The sequence below is a fragment of the Panthera leo genome, chromosome C2, assembly GCF_018350215.1.
Source record: "Panthera leo isolate Ple1 chromosome C2, P.leo_Ple1_pat1.1, whole genome shotgun sequence".
Taxonomy (NCBI): Eukaryota; Metazoa; Chordata; class Mammalia; order Carnivora; family Felidae; genus Panthera; species Panthera leo.
In genome coordinates, this window is record NC_056687.1 from 87,037,373 (window position 1) to 87,055,895 (window position 18,523).

Genomic DNA, 18,523 nt, shown 5'->3' on the forward strand with positions numbered 1-18,523 from the left:
AATACAGAATTGTTTAAAACATGTTATCTTCAGAAGAAGAAATAAATTAGAGTTATTCAGCATTAAAATGTGTGAAAGCATGGTCTTAGAATGCATAAAATCAGGAGTATTTTTTGAAGAAGAAAAAGCGTCCTTTTATAAAAGTGAGGAGGTTTTATCTACAGCAGATGCAATTTAATTTTAAAAATCAATTCAACAAATTCATGTAGAAATGGCATTGCCCAAAACAAATACAGCAAATCTTTTTATAGATGAAAATGTGCATTAAGCATGTGTACATAAAAACTAGATTTTGCCTTGGTCTACAGAAGACCAACTTAAAACTAGGAAGCATGTAGCCTAGAAAGGACCCAAGATGTAAGACAGAGGTATTGAGAAACACAAGTTGCTGGGCCACTGGCAATTCTGCAAACTTTAAGGACCCCCTGTTGTCATCCACCTACACCATCCACACACTGGGGCACTGGAAAGCCTGAAGCAAAGCCAGAACAACTATCAGGGATGCAGAATAATGTAGGGGTCAAATGAAGACTCAGGGGCCAGCCTGCCTGGTGTAAATCCCAGCTCTGCCACTCACTGACTGTGTAACTTTAGGCAAGGTTTCTGTGCATTAGCGAACATACAGGAAGAGCCAGGCCTTTCCTCAGCACTATGCAATCTTAGCGATTCGTATTGCTGGTGGTGGTGGCCGTGTAAAAAGGCCTTCCCACCACATGGTGGCTCTGACTTCTCTCTCATGCTCTCTCCCTTCCACAACACATTCCTCTTGTAATCCATCCCCTTCTCTGCTTTAGCACACCTTCTTTCTTCTCTTAGGGCATTTCAGGCACATTACAAATCACAAAAGCCACAGGCCTGGGACAAGGCCACCTCACCAAAGGGCTCCTGACACCTCAGAGAAGAGTCTCACAAACTGGTTTCTCTGAAACCAACTGCCAGTGAAAATCCTGATGCCTCAGAAAGCAATTCCCTCCACTGGGAGGGGAAATGGAGATTTTACTATGAATCACTTGTCTGTTCAAACAGCAGCTTAAAACTGACTCCCCCAGGGCCACAGATTGTATGGTCAACTCAAGCTCCTTTTGAATGTTAAAGAGACCCTGGTGATCTCTGAACCAAAGGCTCACTTGTATCCCACCCAGCTAGATGGTCTTCCCCACACTCCCAAGATGCACATTGTACTACTGGTCACATTCAGGATCCTTTCTCTAAGACCATTAGATCACGGTACCTTGGAGCAGGAAAGGATTTCACAGATCATCTAGATTAAAGGTCACACACTCAAATGCAACAGCATACTGGCCAAGTCACGAATCACAAAGGGACTGGAGCCAGCTGGGGACTGTGTGTCCTGTTTGAAGGGAGGGCTGCTACTCAGCTCCAGCCATCTGCTATCATGGGCCTGGAATCGCCACAGGGTCTTAGTGTTTAAGAGAAGCTGGAAATTCAGGTGTTTATGTGTGGGCCAAGGAAACACACCTACAGGCCAAATATGGCCCAAATGCTGGGTTACCCATGTTGGGCCAGACAAAGCTGGGGTTCCCACTTGTAGGCTACAGACCCTGGAGATCACAGAGCTACTGCACCACAGTCACTAAACCCAACAGTGAGGAGGGGGCAAGGGCCCCAAGCAGTCACTATTCATAGAATTTGAATAAATACATGCCTTACTCATATAAGAACTACTTTTTTTCTAATGTAAAAGGACATTGTAATATTAACCAAACCAAACTTTACTTGCAAATATTACTAAGTTGATGATTTTTATTCTATATTTTCTCAAATGAAGAGACTCCAAAAGCACAACACCAGGCAGGAAAACACACAGATTTTATTTACACTGGAGAGACAACCTTCACACCTGCAACAGTCACAACCACCACCCACACCAATTCTGCCATTTGACCGCTGGGGTTGGAAGCTTGCGTGACTAGCCCATGATCTCACAGCTCCTTGCAGAGCCAGGAAAGGAAGCCAGAGTCCCCGAGTCCCAATCCAGTCTCCTTCTCCTCCACCAAGGAAGGTGGGCTCTGACCCAAAAGTGTCCCACAAAGTGACATAGTGTGGATGAAAACCCAGGATAAAATGTGATGAAAACAAAATGCTGGGCCCAGCTGTTTTCACCATCACCTCTTCAAGGATTCATGGGAGCTCAGAGGTGGAAGAAGCCTGAATAACCCCCATACTCCAGCCCCACATCCAAACCATCCCTTCAGCTGTGTCCCAGATGAGGGCCTTCCAGTCTTGGATGGATGAAAGACTCGTTATCTCGCCATAGTGGATACCAACGCATCTCCCTGCCCCCACACCACTCTGATCTCCCAGCCCGGCCATTCGGAGTATCTATTTCCCTCTCCACCCTCTTAAGTCCCTTCCTTCTCCCCACCTCCAAACACCACCTCTAAATGCTCCCTTCATAATCTCCCTTCTCCCAGCTTCTCCACTTCCCCAACTAGCCAGCTTTGTTATGAACAAGCGTTTATTCACTTTGAATTCCTGCTGTCAGTCTTGTTAAGGATGACCGACTGAAGGTGGGAACACAGAGGTCAACACTTGAGAAACAGATTTGCCCACTAAGTCAAAACAGAGCACTCCGAGGGCAGAGCAGGTGGTAGAGAAAAAGGGCACGCACTCCATTCAGGCCATATGCAGCACCACGAGCCGGGCTGCCAAACGCAGCTGTGTAAGCTGTGTACTGCAGAATTTCAAGGGCACCTCTCAAAAAGACCAGGTTGTGAGCAGTGTCCTCTGGAGTTGAGCAACAGAACCACCCAGGGAGGGGTCAGTAGCCCATTCTGTAGGCACATGGAAACGCAAGTCTCCCTATTAGGAGACGGGGTGCATCTTGCATTTATTCTATGAATAAACAGTGACTGAATGGCCAACTGAGTCTCTCATATCTGAGTGTGGTTTACAAATCTGCTAGGAGCTTACCAAAAACAAGAACCACCCACCCCTCCCCAGAAATTCAGAATTCCCAACTCTGAAGGTGGGAGCAGGGTGGAAGAGGAGGTGGAATAGGAATGTGTGTGTTGCTTTTTAACAACCAGCTTCTTGAGAAATCCTAGCAAACAAAGTTGAGGCCTAGGAGAAAAAAGACATTATAAGGGCCAAGATTATGCTGCCCAAGGAGAAAATGTTTGTATATTTGTATCAGGTTTATTCCTTCCATCTCAGCTCTATCTTACAAAGAACACTGTTCTGAAAACCAGTGACAATGGCACGCACATAAAATCCATAAAGCAACTATGACTAGAAACACCAACCCTAGCTATTTCTTACCACAACTTTTAAGAGCACACAGACACCCTAGACTCCAAAATGAAATAGCTATTCTAATACCTTCCTAAATTTACAGCCACCAATTGCCAAAACATAGGAAATCCGTATTTTAGCTGGTTAAGTCCCCTCCTACCTGCATATCAATGTGGCAAACACTGGGACACATACCTTGTGTTCTTCCTTCATCACCTGTTCAATGAGTTCAGATTTCACTGGAGGCTTTGAATACTGGCCTGAGAGAAGGCCGTGTCCTAACTTAGTCCTGGACAGGAGGGACAAAGAAAAACAAAAACATCATTGTTGTTTTCCCATAGAGATATTAACATTATCTATGAATGCTTTTAGCTGGAACATTTTATCTTGGTTACTCAAAAATAACTTATTTAAGGCGGCTTGGGTGGCTCAGTCAGTTAAGCTTCCGACTCTTGATTTTGGCTCAGGTCATGATTTCACAGTTTGTGAGTTCCAGTCCCATGTCCAGCTCTGTGCTGAGAGTCTCCTTGGGATTTTCTCTCTCTCTCTCTCTCTCTCTCTCCCCCTCTCTTTCTGACCCTCCCCTGTTCACACTCTCTCTCAAAATAAATAAATCTTAAAAACTTTAAACACTAACTTATTTATTTCATTCTTCTTGATACCGATGTCATTTTTAAACTAGCCTCAGTCCTTTATAAATAACTATTAATATCTTTCTTTTTCTAAAAGTAACACACGCTCATTTTATAACACTTTTAAAAATACAGAAAAGAAAAAAGAAAAGAGAATTGCCTTTAATTCTGCAACCCAGCAATAACCACTAAGAACACTTACTGGATAATTTTCTAAAAAAAACTTTAGAAACCTTTTAATCAGCACTTACATCTGTGTGTTGAAATCCTGTGTTGGATCTAAAGGAGAGTAGTCAAATATTCTTGGAAGATTTCCCACATACCTAGAAAATGAGAAGGGAGAGTCAAAACGTAGGAAGTGAATGAACAGAAATAAAATAAGCTGCCATCCTAGCTAAGACCTTCTTGTCTTTCTATCAAAGTTAACTCATCCACCCAAAGAAAACTTTTCCTGAAATCTTACCTTTACAGCTATCTTCATGGCCTTCCATTGTGCTTCTATCAGTGGGTCTCAACCCTGGGTGCAAGTTAGAATCACCTAAAAAGTTTCTCAAAAAAATACCAAAGCCAGGGTCACTCCCAGACGTTCTGATGTTGTTGCCTGAGACTGAGGCTTGGGCTTTGCAATCTTTTCAAAGTCCCCCAAATGACTATAACAGGTAGCCAGAGTCAGAAACCACCGGCTAATGCCATCACAACTGCCATCTCAAAAACGAATGGTAAGGCTGGAAATTATCCCAATCATATCAAGATGAATAATGATGATGACAGGAGTAACAACTACTATCCCTTAAGGGGTCTCTATATAACCTGGTTGGGTCTTCATGAAAACCATATGAGGAAGGGATGGTTATTGTTACCCATTGGAGAGATAAGAAATCAGGATGCTTCCAAAGTCACCCAAGGAAGGAGTGATGAAGCCCAGAGTGCACCCAGGCAGCCTGGCTCCAAACCTATGCTCTGAACCAGTTTCCTGGAAGTACCTGCCCTATCTGTGATCCCTTGAGCAGTCCCCAACCCGTCCTTCTGACCAGTTTACATTGACAGAGCAGCGCCAACTTCCACCACCCACAGCTAATCTCACTATACAATCATTCACTTCTCAAGTTCACTTCCTATTTCATACCCTCTGTTCTGTGCTGTTCATCTTTCCATTTTCAAGCTTTAACTCTCTGAGTGTGAAAGCTCTAGAAAGAAGAATCTAGAAGCAGATCCCTTTCACTGGCACTTCATGCACTCTGCTCTGCCCACTTCTCTGACCTCATTCCCATCCCTCTCCCCTAGACCACAACACACCAGCCACATGCCCTTCTTTGCCAGGACATGCCAAGCTCACACCTGCTTCAAGGTCATGCCATCTGCTCTCTTTCCCGGAATGTTCTCTCCACAAACCCTTGCTCCATCTCAGGTCTGTTTAAAAGGCACCTCTCCACCCCTCCTAATTCCCTATCACCTGACCCTGGCTGACTTTCTTCTTGGCATGCTTCAGTATTTGCAATTCTATAATTTATTTATCTCCCTGTTTATCATCTCTCTAGAGATTATATACGAGAGTATAATCTCCATGAAGGCAGATACATGATCTGAATCACTGCATCTCCAGAACTAGAATAGCATCTGACATGTAAAAGGCACTCATAAAATATTTGTGGGGGGCGCCTAGGTGGCTCAGTTGATTGGGCATCTGACTCTTGGTTTTCCTCAGGTCATGATCCCAGGGTGATGGGATCCACCCCGCATCAGGCTCCACACCCAGCATGCAGCCTCTTTAGGATTCTCTCTCTCCCTTTCCCTATCCCAATCCCTCAATCATGCTCTCTCTCTCTCAAATAAAAACATTTTTAATTTAAAAAAGTGTTGAATACATTTATATTGTGTAACCGTATAACCAATTTCCATAACTGACTACCTACAAACCAACATAAAAGGCATTACTATAATAAAGCCCTAGCAGAGAACCATGACAAATAATAGTCAGCAATGACTTCTAATCAGATCCCCCAACTACTGGACACTTGTAGGCACCTGCTGTCTACAAACTCAGAATTTATTCCCCATATTATGTACTTATGCCAAAATTAACAGAGCCCACTTCTCTGGGACAGTCCCATTCAGATGGTTTTTGGATGTGTCACTAGGGCAACAATTCCATCTAGAAATTTTCAGTCGACCAAGAGCCAAATAAGAGATCAACCAAACTTTGGAACAAAACTGTCCACAGCCAGAGACTGTACTGAGGAATTGTTAAAACACAACATGATGAATTCATCAGCTCTCCTACAAACCAGTCTTTATCATATCTCGAACATGATATGAAGATGAACATTAGTGAAAAGGCTTATGCTTTCAGGCAAGATTGGTGGAGAAGAATAAAAAATTAAAGGTGGCAAATCTTTGATGTCAGAAAAGCCCATTTTGCTAGTAATTTATATTACTTTTCTAATCGACGAGAAATATTCTTCATTTACAACAAAATTAAGTTAAAACACAGAAGCAATGCTGGATACTTTTTAAAATACGTATTATACCTTTAGTTTGCAATCTAGCAGTTCTCAAAGGAAAAACAGTTTTGCTATCTGATAATCCATCTTAGCTCTCATTCAGTTTGTACACTACACCAGGTTACTTAGACTGGATCCTCATCAGAAGTATTCTGAAATGTAAACTGGGTTCTGGTGGCAGAAAGAGTATCAAGGAGTCAGGCTGACATTTCTAAATTACACTGTGGTTGTACGTAAGGCATTTAATCTCTCTGTGAGACACTCTTTCTACTTACAAAATGGAGACACTGTCCCCTGAATCTAACCCCACTGAGTTAGTCCCGCTGGGGAGAAAGGAGTCAGAAAAGCAAGTATTTCAATCAACTGACACTTGGTAAAAGAATGAGCAGACTGAGGATGAGTATGAATAGATTGCTCATGTTCAAATATATACAGTAAATGTGCAGAAATCAGAAAATTAAATATTCAGTAATATCAAATTCTAAAACTCTTGAAACAACACTGAGCTGAGAGATTTGAATCTTAAATCCAAAACACAGATGTGAGGTACATTTTTTCATTAAAGAAAAAAAAAATCAGAAAGATAAAACCGTTCATCTAACTTTGGAGGGTAGAAAGCATTTTCAAAAACTATAGACTATAAAGCACTGAAAATGTTGGATTTTGTAACCAAAGAACACAAGTTTCCTCCATTCTAGTTTAAAAGAAATAGTGATTATACAACACCTACCATAAGGTCTTTCCTTTAATATTTTTTTTTAAAAATCCTGGACCATGAGACACATAAGACGAAGTTATACTGCCCCCAAATAACAATACAAGTAGGAGACAATGGCAAAAATTTGTGAAAATAATACGACGTGTGATACATAACTTTGAAAAGGTTTTCCCATCTCAGAGCTTCAAACTTGCTCTTCCTCTAAAACCCTCCGCCCCACTCCTCCTGCATATGGGTCAAGGTGTGTGCCCCTTTGCATGTCCTTTCTTCAAAGAGATCCTCCCTGATCACCTCTTCCCCTTTTCCTCCGTGGAACTTACTATGTTTATAACCATGCAGCTGCTCTTCTGATCATTTATTTATTCAGTGTCTGTTTGCCCAAGTGGGGCCAGGCACCGTGTCCTTTTGTTTACCACTGAACCCCTGCACCCAACACACTGCTGAGCAGAGCAGAACCACTCCTCATTGGCTGGATGTGAAAAGGAAAACTAGACATGCAAACTAACCACAAATTTCCAAAGCCAGAAAACAGCAAGAGGAATGAGAATTCAAATACCAAGAGAGGAAAGAAAAGGATATTTGATATACTTTTGATTAACCACCATTAAAGCAATTAGCATTTCAACTCTACGTGAGTAAAAAATTGCCCTGCGCTGTTCCTAGTGTGCTGCCTACCCCTCCATCTGTAAGCACATGTGTCCTCTTCCATACTTGAACCATGGTAGAAACCTACCCGCTCTGGAATACACTAGAGATAATTTTCTTTTTCTTTAATTTTTATAATGTTTAATTATTTGGTGGGGGGGGAGTGGGAGTTAGACGATCCAAAATAGGCTCTGTGCACTGAGAGCCCAATGTGGGGCTTGAACTCACGAGCTATGACATCATGACCTCAGCCAAAGTCAGATGCTTAAGGAACTGAGTCACCCAGGCACCCCAAAGATAATGTTCTAAACTTTAGGCAGTGGCTGCCCACGAGTGCACAGCCACACTCCCAGTCTGTGCAGCGACCCATCTAAGCCCAGCCTAGGGAAGAAAAGGGCCACAGACACAGCTGCTCTCCCCCTCCATGTGGGAGGAAGAAGGCAGCCCCATACACACACAGTTAGGAAGCACCCTACATCAGTGCCTCCCAGTTATCTATGGTGAAGGGCCAGCTGTTTTATTTCAACTCATACAGGTGACTCCTTTAAAAAATATAATAAAAGAAAAAAATGAAACACCTCTCATAAAGCATGACAATGTCAAATTGCTACAAAAACTTCTAAATCCTCACTCAATTTCCATAGTTATCACAGATCCCTATCTAGCAGTCCAAGGACCAGTGCCAGTCTGTGAACCACATTCTGAGTAGCAAAAAAACGAAAAGCTTAAATCCGCCAAGAAACTCCACTCACCAGGAGGGCAACACTGATCAAACCGATCACTGAATCTCTCCTAGAGCATCTATAGGAAGGAAGGTGGCAGGCTTCCATGAAGATTGATGATTAATATTTTCTTGGCATAGAGGGTGATTGATGGTCTAAAAATGGAAGCCATTATTAATATGACAAACCCCTGTGAGTTTCTCAGTTACAAAGCTCTCCTAATCTCACCTGATTCCCGTCACACTTGACAAGTGTTCTCACCCAGCTTCAGTGCAAGAAGTCACACCATGAGGATGTGGTGAAATGTCCTGCAGCTGAGGAAGACAGGGTCCCCGGCACATGCTGAGTGGACTGGACATGGAGTGGACTGGACGTGGAGTGGACGAAGGGCAGCGCTGTGCGCACAGGTCTGCAAGGGGACACTTACGCTCTCTGGAATTCTGGGATGCTGAAGATGGCCTGCATGACCGAACTGAGATAGCAGCTGTTGCCCAGGTTCTTGAGACCCGTGTACCCGGGGCCATACATGGGCTTCAGCTTCGTTCCCGTCTCCTGGATCACTTCCCACTCGCTGACACGCGGCTTGATGTCATTGTCTCGAAGCCCGTTCTCTGTCTGGGGCAAAGTCAATGAAGGAAACCAACCTTACTTGTAATTATCACCCAAAGATCATGTCCCAAGAATTATTTCTAACAGCAGTGGATGTTTCTGTCCCTTTATTCCTCCAGCTAAGCAGAAAAATAACCTAATTAAAGAGACTGAGGTAGTAATAGCTGCACAAAAATGTCAACACACTCAATGCCACAGAACCACGTGCTTAAAAACAGTTAAAATGGTAAATTTTATGTTATGTACGTCTCTCCACAGTAAAAAAGAAACACATCTTTAAAAGATTAAAAAATGAAAGAGGGAGGCACCTGAGTGGCTCAGTCAGTTAAGCGTCTGACTCTTGATTTCAGCTCAGGTCATAATCTCACAGTTCATGAGTTCAAGCTCCGTATCAGGCTCCGTGCTGACACTGCTGAGCCTGCTTGGGATTCTCTCTCTCTCCCTCTCTCTCTCCCCCTCCCGCACCCATGCTCATGCTCTCTCTCTCTCAAAAATAAATAAACTTAAAAAATTTTTAAATGAAAGAGACTGAGGAAAGGAGATAAGAGGAGGAAGAAAGGCAAATAGGAACTGAAAGAAAGAAGCAAGTGGAGTGACTTCAAGGGAAGAGACAACACAATACTGCAAACAGAAAGGCAAGAAAGCTGGAGAGGAAAGTGAAGGAAAATCATGGGCCTTAGGAGTGCCCTGAAATAAGAGGGGGGTTTAGGAAGAGCACAGAACGTAAACTAGAAGGTGACATGAATGAGGATGAGGAGACAGGGGAGGAGAGCCTGAGGACAGGGAGCCGGGCTGGGAAGAAAGGGCCACAACAGAGCACGCACACTCAAACAGCTCCTCACAGGGACAAACATTACATAGGCATGATATCGGCTAGAAAACACAATATTAAATGAAGCAAAGCTTTTCCCATCAACAGTATGTTGGCTTGTTCTTTCCACCCCCGAGCTCTGCTTCCCTTCCTGAAATTAATTAAAGTGATGTCGGTCACAGATCATTTTAAAGGTCATCTTCCCGTACCTTCTCGCTTCAGTGAACAAGGAGTGATTCATGCAACTCTCCATCAGAGGAGACAGAAATTTTGCAAGTAAACTCCAACTAAAACAAATGGTACTTGAGGAGGTGCCACTTTTATTATACCATTAAAAAAATATTCTAAGCTGGTAACCAAAAGAAAATGCTAATGAATTAAATCAAAGAAGTAAATGCACACATTAAAACCGAAAACCTATAGAAGCAAGATTCCTGTTACAGGAATTACATATTAAATAAACCAAATGGTTCCCTCCCTGCAAGGAGGGAGCACAGACAAAGTCGACCTTCTTACCCCGTGCATATGAAGCATATCAATTCCAAAATGCGCTAAGTGCTTGGCCAAATGAGGATCCAAAACAGGTTCCTCTTCTTGAAAAGAATAAACATCTAGAGGGTGAGGAGAAAACAAGGAATGAGATTTTTAACCAAGTTGTTCAATATTCAACATATATTTATTGAGCTCCCTCTATGCACCAGGCTTGGACATATCAATGAATAAAGTCAAGAGAAACCCCTCCTGAGTTTACACTCAAGTGGAGAAAGGAAAGATGATAAACAAGGCACATAATAAAGAGATAGATTTTGTAATTATTCCCATATATCAAGTCTTTTGACATATATCAAGTCTTTTGACATTTCAGGAAGTAATTTTTTAAAAAGGATTTCTGGGGCGCCTGGGTGGCTCAGTCGGTTAAGTGTCCGACTTCAGCTCAGGTCACGATCTCACAGTTCGTGAGTTCGAGCCCGCATGGGGCTCTGTGCTGATAGCTCAGAGCCTGAAGCCTGCTTCATATTTTTCCATCTCCCTCTCTCTCTGCCCCTCCCCCACTCGCTCTCTGTCTCTCTCTCAAAAATAAACAAACATTAAAAAATTAATTAAAAAATGATAAAATAAAAAAAGGATTTCTGAAACAAAAAAATTAAAAAGCAGCATCTAAAGTTAAAATAATTGAAATTAAACAGATGTAAATGCCTAACAATTGATTGCCACGGCAGGGGGAGGCTGGGAGGGAACAAAGGGAACGCACAGGCCCTGGGGAGCAGCTGAATGGCTGGGGTGAGGTTTTAAGTCCAAAACAAAACAAAATTCTGCCTGTGGAATCGTCTATGGTCTTAGACCTACCAGCTCACCAACTTCCACCTCCCACCTGCCCCTTCATCCCTTCTTTCCAATGTTAGTGTCCACACCCCACATGGCTGGTGAGTGATTTAGTGAAAACTGTTCAGTACTTCCCAAATGCGTCCACCTCATAGCACACACAGAAAATGAGGATGCATGTGGCACAGCAGGGTAACTCAGGAGGTTCCAGCCACCCCAGGCCCGGTCCCTGGGCACCAGAGCCTGAGGGATCAGCATCTTGGCCTTCTTGGCAAATAACCCCCAAAGCTTTCCAAACTACTGTCTTCGGTGTCCTGACACAGCAGTGCAATTGTGGGAGAGGGAACAGATATCTTCAGGCCCATTTTGCAGGTGAGGAAAAGAGGCTCATATGGTTAAATAATTGGCCTCAAACCCCACAGGCAGCTCAGAACCCAGGAATCCTGACCCCCCCCCCAGTACTTTTTTCTCTGTGCCATTCTATTTCCTTAGATCTCTCAGGAGACTCAGAGACTTGGTGAAGCATCATCGCAAGCCCTTAACAGGAATGAAGAGTCAAAAATCACAATTTCTTGGGGTGCCTGGGTGGCTCAGTCATTTAAGCATCCAACTTCGGCTCAGGCCATGATGTCACGGTTCATGGGTTCGAGTCCCATGTCAGGCTCTGTGCTGACAGCTCAGAGCCTGGAGCCTGCTTTGGATTCTGTGTCTCCCTCTCTCTTTCCTTCCCCCACTCGTACTCTGTCCCTATCTCAAAAATAAACAAACATTAAAAAAATTTTTTTAAAAAGATAGCAATCTCTAGGACAGGAAAAGATAGACTGTCCAAAGAGGTTCCTCCTCTTTGGAACATCACAGGGAGAATAAATAAACACACACACACACACACACACACACACACACACACACACACAGAAACTATGGTAACCTTCTGACCCATGTGGAGACTCATGGCCACCAAAGGAATTCAGTCTTTTTATTATTAATAGATTAAATGTTGTATAGCTTTCTCTGCTATTCCTCTTCCTCTAGGGACCCATTTTAACTTGTAGGTAGGCAGCCTTCATTTATATTCTTTCTTTAGTACAACTCCGTGTTCTCAAAAGCAAAACAAAGGACAAAATCCCCAGCCCAATCAAGAAAAACATCCCCCTCAAAAGAAACAAACAAACAAACAAAAAAATACTTCCCCAAAAGTTTAAATACTAAAAACACCAACAAAAATCTTTAAACTAATAATTTGAAACAAATATATAAATAATATTTTTTAATCTATGGCAAGTAACAAAAAAATACCACTCAAATACTAGCTGGGAGGTGAAAATGACATTCCCTAGGCACTTTCACTTTGGTTATTATTAACTAACGAAACAGTTTTGAAGACTTAAAGAGTTTAAGACTCTAATTATTTGAACTTTATTAGAAAATAATGAAATTGCCAGAACTGAACTGATGGCATTGGCTTAGGATTTTGAAATAAGTGAACACCACACAGCACTCTATAGTTCTTTTTAGGCTCATGCCATAATGAGAAATTAATGTTTCCTACCTCCAGTCATTAACTGCTCCAAAGATGTGACATGATTTGGTCAGACATGATAGTTATTTTTTACCACAATGATAAAAACAGTTCTGTGAGTAACATGTAAGAAATCTAAAAAGGAACTGTGACCCTTTTGGCAATCATGAAGAATTTATAAATGACATGTGACATGTAGTCATAGAAAAAAAAATGTGAAATGGACTCAGGAAAGACCATCTTGAGATGTACTGAGTTGGCACAGGGGTTGGTGGGACAGGCTATTTCACAGCTGCTGTGGGCATCTCCAGAAGCTTCTCCTGCAGCCACCAAGGCATTATAGCTTCTTCTTAAGTAAACTAGTTTCACAATAGAAGAACAAAACACCCTCTCCTGCCTCTGTCCTTCCTCAGTCCCTTCCTACCAAGAACCTCATCCTTGCTTTGCCAAATCAATGTCTCCTCCCATAGAGGAAAGTTTTTTATTTGTTTGTTTGTATGGTGATCTGTTTTCTTGGTTTGTCGCTGTACCCATGGAAACCCAGAATGGAATTTAATACGGGGCCCATTTTTATTACCCATGCCACCACAATGGCCTAGCCTGCATGGTCCAGGCTTCTTGGAAGAACTAACTCTAAGTTGTGACCTCAAGGTGAGTAGGAGTTTCTCACTGAACAGGTATATCCTTATTGGGGAGAAGGAAACCAGATGATCAGATCACATTGCCATTAAATACTTGAGTCCACAACCTGCTTGGATTCCATGTGCACTAAGCAATATTCTAAATATAAGTCAGCTCCCCACAGGGAAGGAATGTACTGGTCAAGCCAACATAAACATCCCACTTACAGGCAGTTGTGGTTCTCACTATAAACTAAAAAATAAACACTTTCTTGTGAGTTGAATTAGCCTGGGTGAACCCAGCGAATATGGAAATGGGACCCTTGGCAGTGGTAACTTCACCAGGAGATGGCCACCCTAGACAGGGGGCACCATACCCTCCTAGGCCTCAATGTCCACAAGGCTCATCATCAGACATTAAGGCAAACTTCAGGTATGTTTTCATTAACTTATTTGACTTTAAAATAAGTGAGTTATGGTTAGCAATCTATTAAACAGACTTAAAAGAAACTAAAATAAAATTGATACATCCGTAAACTAATATGATAATTAGACTAAAAATAATCATTGTGCAACACTGCATAAGGCAAGCAGAAATCAAACCCTGATCTTTCTTCAAAAAGTGAACATTATTGCAGGTGAATCAATTCAAGAACCCTCATCACAAGCTATATGATCTACATAGCTGGTTGTCATGCCTTCTATGATAGAAACAGAAGTACTTATTCAAATGTTCTCAATTACATGAGAGGAAAAACCCTGAAAGTTGTCCCTCCTCTATGAAAAAAAACAGGGGAACCCATGTGCCTCAGTCAGTTAAGCGTCTAACTCTTGATTTGGGCCCAGGTCATCATCTCCCAGTTAGTGACATTGAGTCCCGAGTAGGGCTCTGTGCTGACAGCACAGAGCCTGCTTGGAATTCTCTCTCTCTCTCTCTCTCTCTCTCTCTCTCTCTCTGCCCCTCCACCACTTGCACGTGCAGGCACGCATTCTCTCTCAAACATTTTAAAAAAACAAACGAAACAAAACCAAAAAAAGCACTTAACTATGGCAGATAATGAATTAATATTCTTAGTAGCTAAAGAGTTTTTTTAAACAAGTAAGGAACACCTACACATACACTACTAGAAAATCAACCAACAAAATTCACAAATAGAACTACAAATGGCCAAAATTACTATGAAAAATGTTTAGCCTTACTAGTAATGCAAAAGAAAACAAGATACAAGATTAGCAAAGGTTTTTAAAAGTTGTGAATACTTGGGGCACCTGGGTGGCTCAGTTGGTTAAGCGTCTGACTTCAGCTCAGGTCACGATCTCACGGTTCATGAGTTCAAGCCCCATGACAGGCTCTCAGCTGTCAGCGCAGAGCCTGCTTGGGATCCTCTGTCCTCCTCTCTGTCTGCCCCTCTCCTGCTTGCTCTCTCTCTCTCAAAAATAAATAAACATTTAAAAGAAATTGTGAATACTGAAAGTTGTCAAAGATTGGCTAAAATGAGTATTCTCATACACTGATGAGAAGTAAATTACTATGACTGTTTAAAAGAAATTCAGCAATTGAAAATGTAAAAGGATCAATCCTTGTCCCTAAGAATTTATCCTAAATATATCATTAGACAAACATCCAAAGATTTCCATATATGTAAGGATACTCATCAGAATAGCAAAAAAATTGTAACAACTCATAGGAGAATAGTGAAATAATTAATGGAACTATCATAGAACATTTATTGAAGAATATTTAATAACATGGAATATATACAAATTTAATGTTAAATAGAGGAAAATAAGGAATAAAATTTTATACACTATGATTCCATTTTTGTAAAAATGTGGGGCAGGGGTTGAGGGTGCTGTTTAATGTTGTGTAAGAATTGATCAAGGCCTTGGGGCACCTGGGTGGCTGAGTCAGTTAAGCTTCTAACTCTTGATCTTGGCTCAGGTCATGATCTCACAGTTCATGAGCGTGAGCCCCGCATCTGGCTCTGCACTAACAGCACTGAGCCTACTTGGAATTCTCTCTCTCTTCCCTCTCTCTCTGCCTCTCCCCGACTTGTGCACTCATGCTCTCTCCCAAATAGATAAAATTTTTAAAAATGTTAATTAAAAAATTTTAAAGAAAGAATTTATCAAGGCCTTAAAACATGGAAAAAAACTAAAAGGAAATACCCAAATTGTTAGAAGTGATTTGCCAAATGGTATTACTAGTAATTTTTATTTACTTCTCTAAGCTTTTCTGTTTTCTAAATATGTTACACTAAATATCTGCTTCTTGTATAATCAAGGGGCAAATATAAAACATTCCTTCCTCAAGCTGTAAGGAAAACAGCTTTAGATGTACTCTAAATCATAGTTTGAAAGTAAGTGTCATGCTGGAAAAAAGGCTTCTGGAAAATTAAAGATGCACAGAGAACAGAATTAACCCCTGCCTTTATTATTTGCATACATTTAAATAGAATTTAATTATTTAAATACTTACATACCAGTTGGTTTATTTAACAAAAGTATTTGGGCATACCATGCGTAAGATTTCATACAGAACCCAAAGATGAGTAAGACAGAGCTCTGCCCTCAAACAACTGAAATTTGAGAACTAAGCCACGTATACAAATAGCTGTAGTCTTAGGTTGTTCCGAGAACTGGACTTCTAATAACTGGTCTTATCAAAGCACTACAAAAAACAACACAGAAAGAAGACACATCCAAATTATTCTCCCCTTGCAATTTTTCCCATTAGAATTCCTACATTATAAACCCTTCCCTCTGTAGCCCCCTAAAAGGACAATGATGGTTGCCTCATACAGCAGTCATTCAACATAGGGAAGACCTGTAAGAAACTTGCTGTAACCCCCAACCCAACTTCACGTCCTGAATTTCTTCTTCAGATCCTAGAACTCTTAGGATTCAACCTGGCTTGTGGAGAGGTTTATCCATTTGCGGGAGGAAGGTTTGGGACCAGGAATTGGGACTTTTGCAGCTACTTATCTCTAATGAGTTAAACATTAGTCCACTAACTGTGGAAGCAGGAAAATAATCCAAAATGTGAATCAAAAGGTCTTGACATGACTAAACTGTCAGCCCTCAATTATAAAACAAATGAAAAACAAAACCTGTTTGATGGAAAAGGCATGGTAGACAAGAAGTATGCCACATTTGGTGAACACACTCTAACCAATTAACTCTGAAGCAGGCTAACTCAGTCCTAGAAAGAGAACAGAAGAAAAGACAAATGTCTTTGTACGTCTCTTAAAAAAATCATCTTACCTTAAAATGAAGAAGAAACAGAGACTAAAGCTTGGAAAGATGAAGAAGACTGACCTAGCTGTTGGTCCAGATCTATGCTTAGTAAACGTTTTCAATGACACTTACATGATGGATTCTTATGGCCATTGCTCAGTATTTAAGTTTCTTGTTATTGATCCTGATATGATTTCCCTTTTCCATCACAAAATGGTAGATGGAATTAACTAAACATATGTGGCCAAAAAGTAACACTTGAGAGCATACAGTGTGAGAGCATAAAGACAGCCAACTCTGAAGCTGACAGTACAAGCAGGAACCAAATCCAACCCTTTGCTGCCAGCTGCTGTCACACAACAGCCTTTAAAACCCCTCTTCTCCATAATGAACCCATTTGTTCCTGAAACGATACTAACCCCTAATGAATTCTAGGGCTTCCCACTACTGTGATTTGATTATCCCTGTTCACTTCACAGGTCTTGGTTCCTACCCCTGTCCTCTTAACCAAGAGATATACAAAAAGATAATAATAAGAGTGAACAGTAGCAACTAACTTTTATTAAGGCCTTACTGTATGAACTGGGCTAAATACTTTATACACATTAGCCTCCCTCCCCTATGAGGGAGATGCCCTGATCATCCTCAAGATGAGGAACTTGAAGCTGAGAAGTATTTGAAAACTTGCCCAAGACCTCACAGCTAGTACGAAGCAGAATCAAGATTCAAACGTGAGCTGTGTCATGGCCTCCACCCTCCACCCTCCACCCTGGGAATGAAGGCACTGGTTAAATGCAGACGGAGCCACTGTAAGTTCCCCAGGTCAGTAAAGGCACACTCACCTGCCCCGTCAGGAGTGATGGTTCCCAGTTTCACAGCCAGAGGGTAGCCCATGTCTCTGTAATGCTCCAGTGCGTGGCCATTGCCCCCGGAGCTGTCGAAGAACCATTTCCCACACAGCACGGAGCCATCGGTCAGATTCAACCAGAGGTTTTCCCGAAGGTCACACCTGGCACACTTCCAACCACTGAAAAAGTCATTGAAGAGCAGTTGGTATGGCCAGAACTCAGAGCATAGTTAGAAAATTAACATCTAAGAAAACAGAGTGTCTCAAGCTGGGGGTCACAGGAAACGGTCAGTGGACAACAGAAACCAGTGCTTCTTTCCTCCTTTTCTCCCTTCAAAATATTAATGTCACCCCTCTCAGAGCAGCAGGACCAATCAGTACCCTGTCTGCCTCCACAATGGCTTTTACCTTAGAAAACTGACATAGAACCTGAGGTTGGGAGGGGAGGTCATTTCCTTAAAATTCCGACGTGAGGGACACTAATAAATAATACGTAAATCTAAGATACTAAGGATCCCATGTATATAAACATATAAAGTTCTAAAGCATTAGCCACACTTAGTAAAACTAGTTTAAACAAATGCTACTACACAGTAAATCTGTATTAAGTAGAAAGAATGTCAACTTCACTGAAGGTTAAGTGTCGGGTATGTGCTAGGTACCTTCCAGAAGTTTGATCACCTAATTCTCCAGAAGTCTGATCACCTAATTCTAATAAACACCCTTCCGAATCAGTATTACCAGCCCCATTGTCAAAGGGAGAAACTGAGGCCCAGAAGTAGTCTGTCTTCCCCTAAGACCACACAGAATGGGAATTCAGTACAGGCAGGATTCAACAAGACTAGACACCCTCCTAATCCATCCACTCTTTGTCTCGAGTACCTGCCTCTGAAACACAACAGACCTGATAGGAGATGCTAATGTAGACCAAAGAACATTCCAGCCAAAAATGAGACAACCAAAGACTTTTATAAGTTGGGGTCCCCTAGAAGCAGACTCTGAAACAAAGATCTGAATGTAAATAGCCTGTTTAGGAGGTGATCCCAAGAAGCACTGTAAGAACATAAGACTGGAAAGGTCAGGA

At 41.8% G+C, this 18,523-nt stretch overlaps 1 protein-coding gene across 1 annotated transcript in view; it reads right to left on the reverse strand.

Annotated features, from left to right (window-relative positions):
• The window catches only part of USP13 (ubiquitin specific peptidase 13), a 117,827-nt gene that overhangs the window by 48,635 nt on the left and 50,669 nt on the right, over window positions 1–18,523 (reverse strand). Inside the window, exons 6-10 of the mRNA XM_042954765.1 lie at window positions 17,435–17,619; window positions 10,410–10,504; window positions 8,901–9,088; window positions 4,139–4,210; window positions 3,451–3,544 (exon numbers count right to left, since the gene is read on the reverse strand). Coding sequence (XP_042810699.1) covers window positions 3,451–3,544; window positions 4,139–4,210; window positions 8,901–9,088; window positions 10,410–10,504; window positions 17,435–17,619 — 634 coding nt within the window. The remainder of the gene's footprint in view (window positions 1–3,450; window positions 3,545–4,138; window positions 4,211–8,900; window positions 9,089–10,409; window positions 10,505–17,434; window positions 17,620–18,523) is intronic.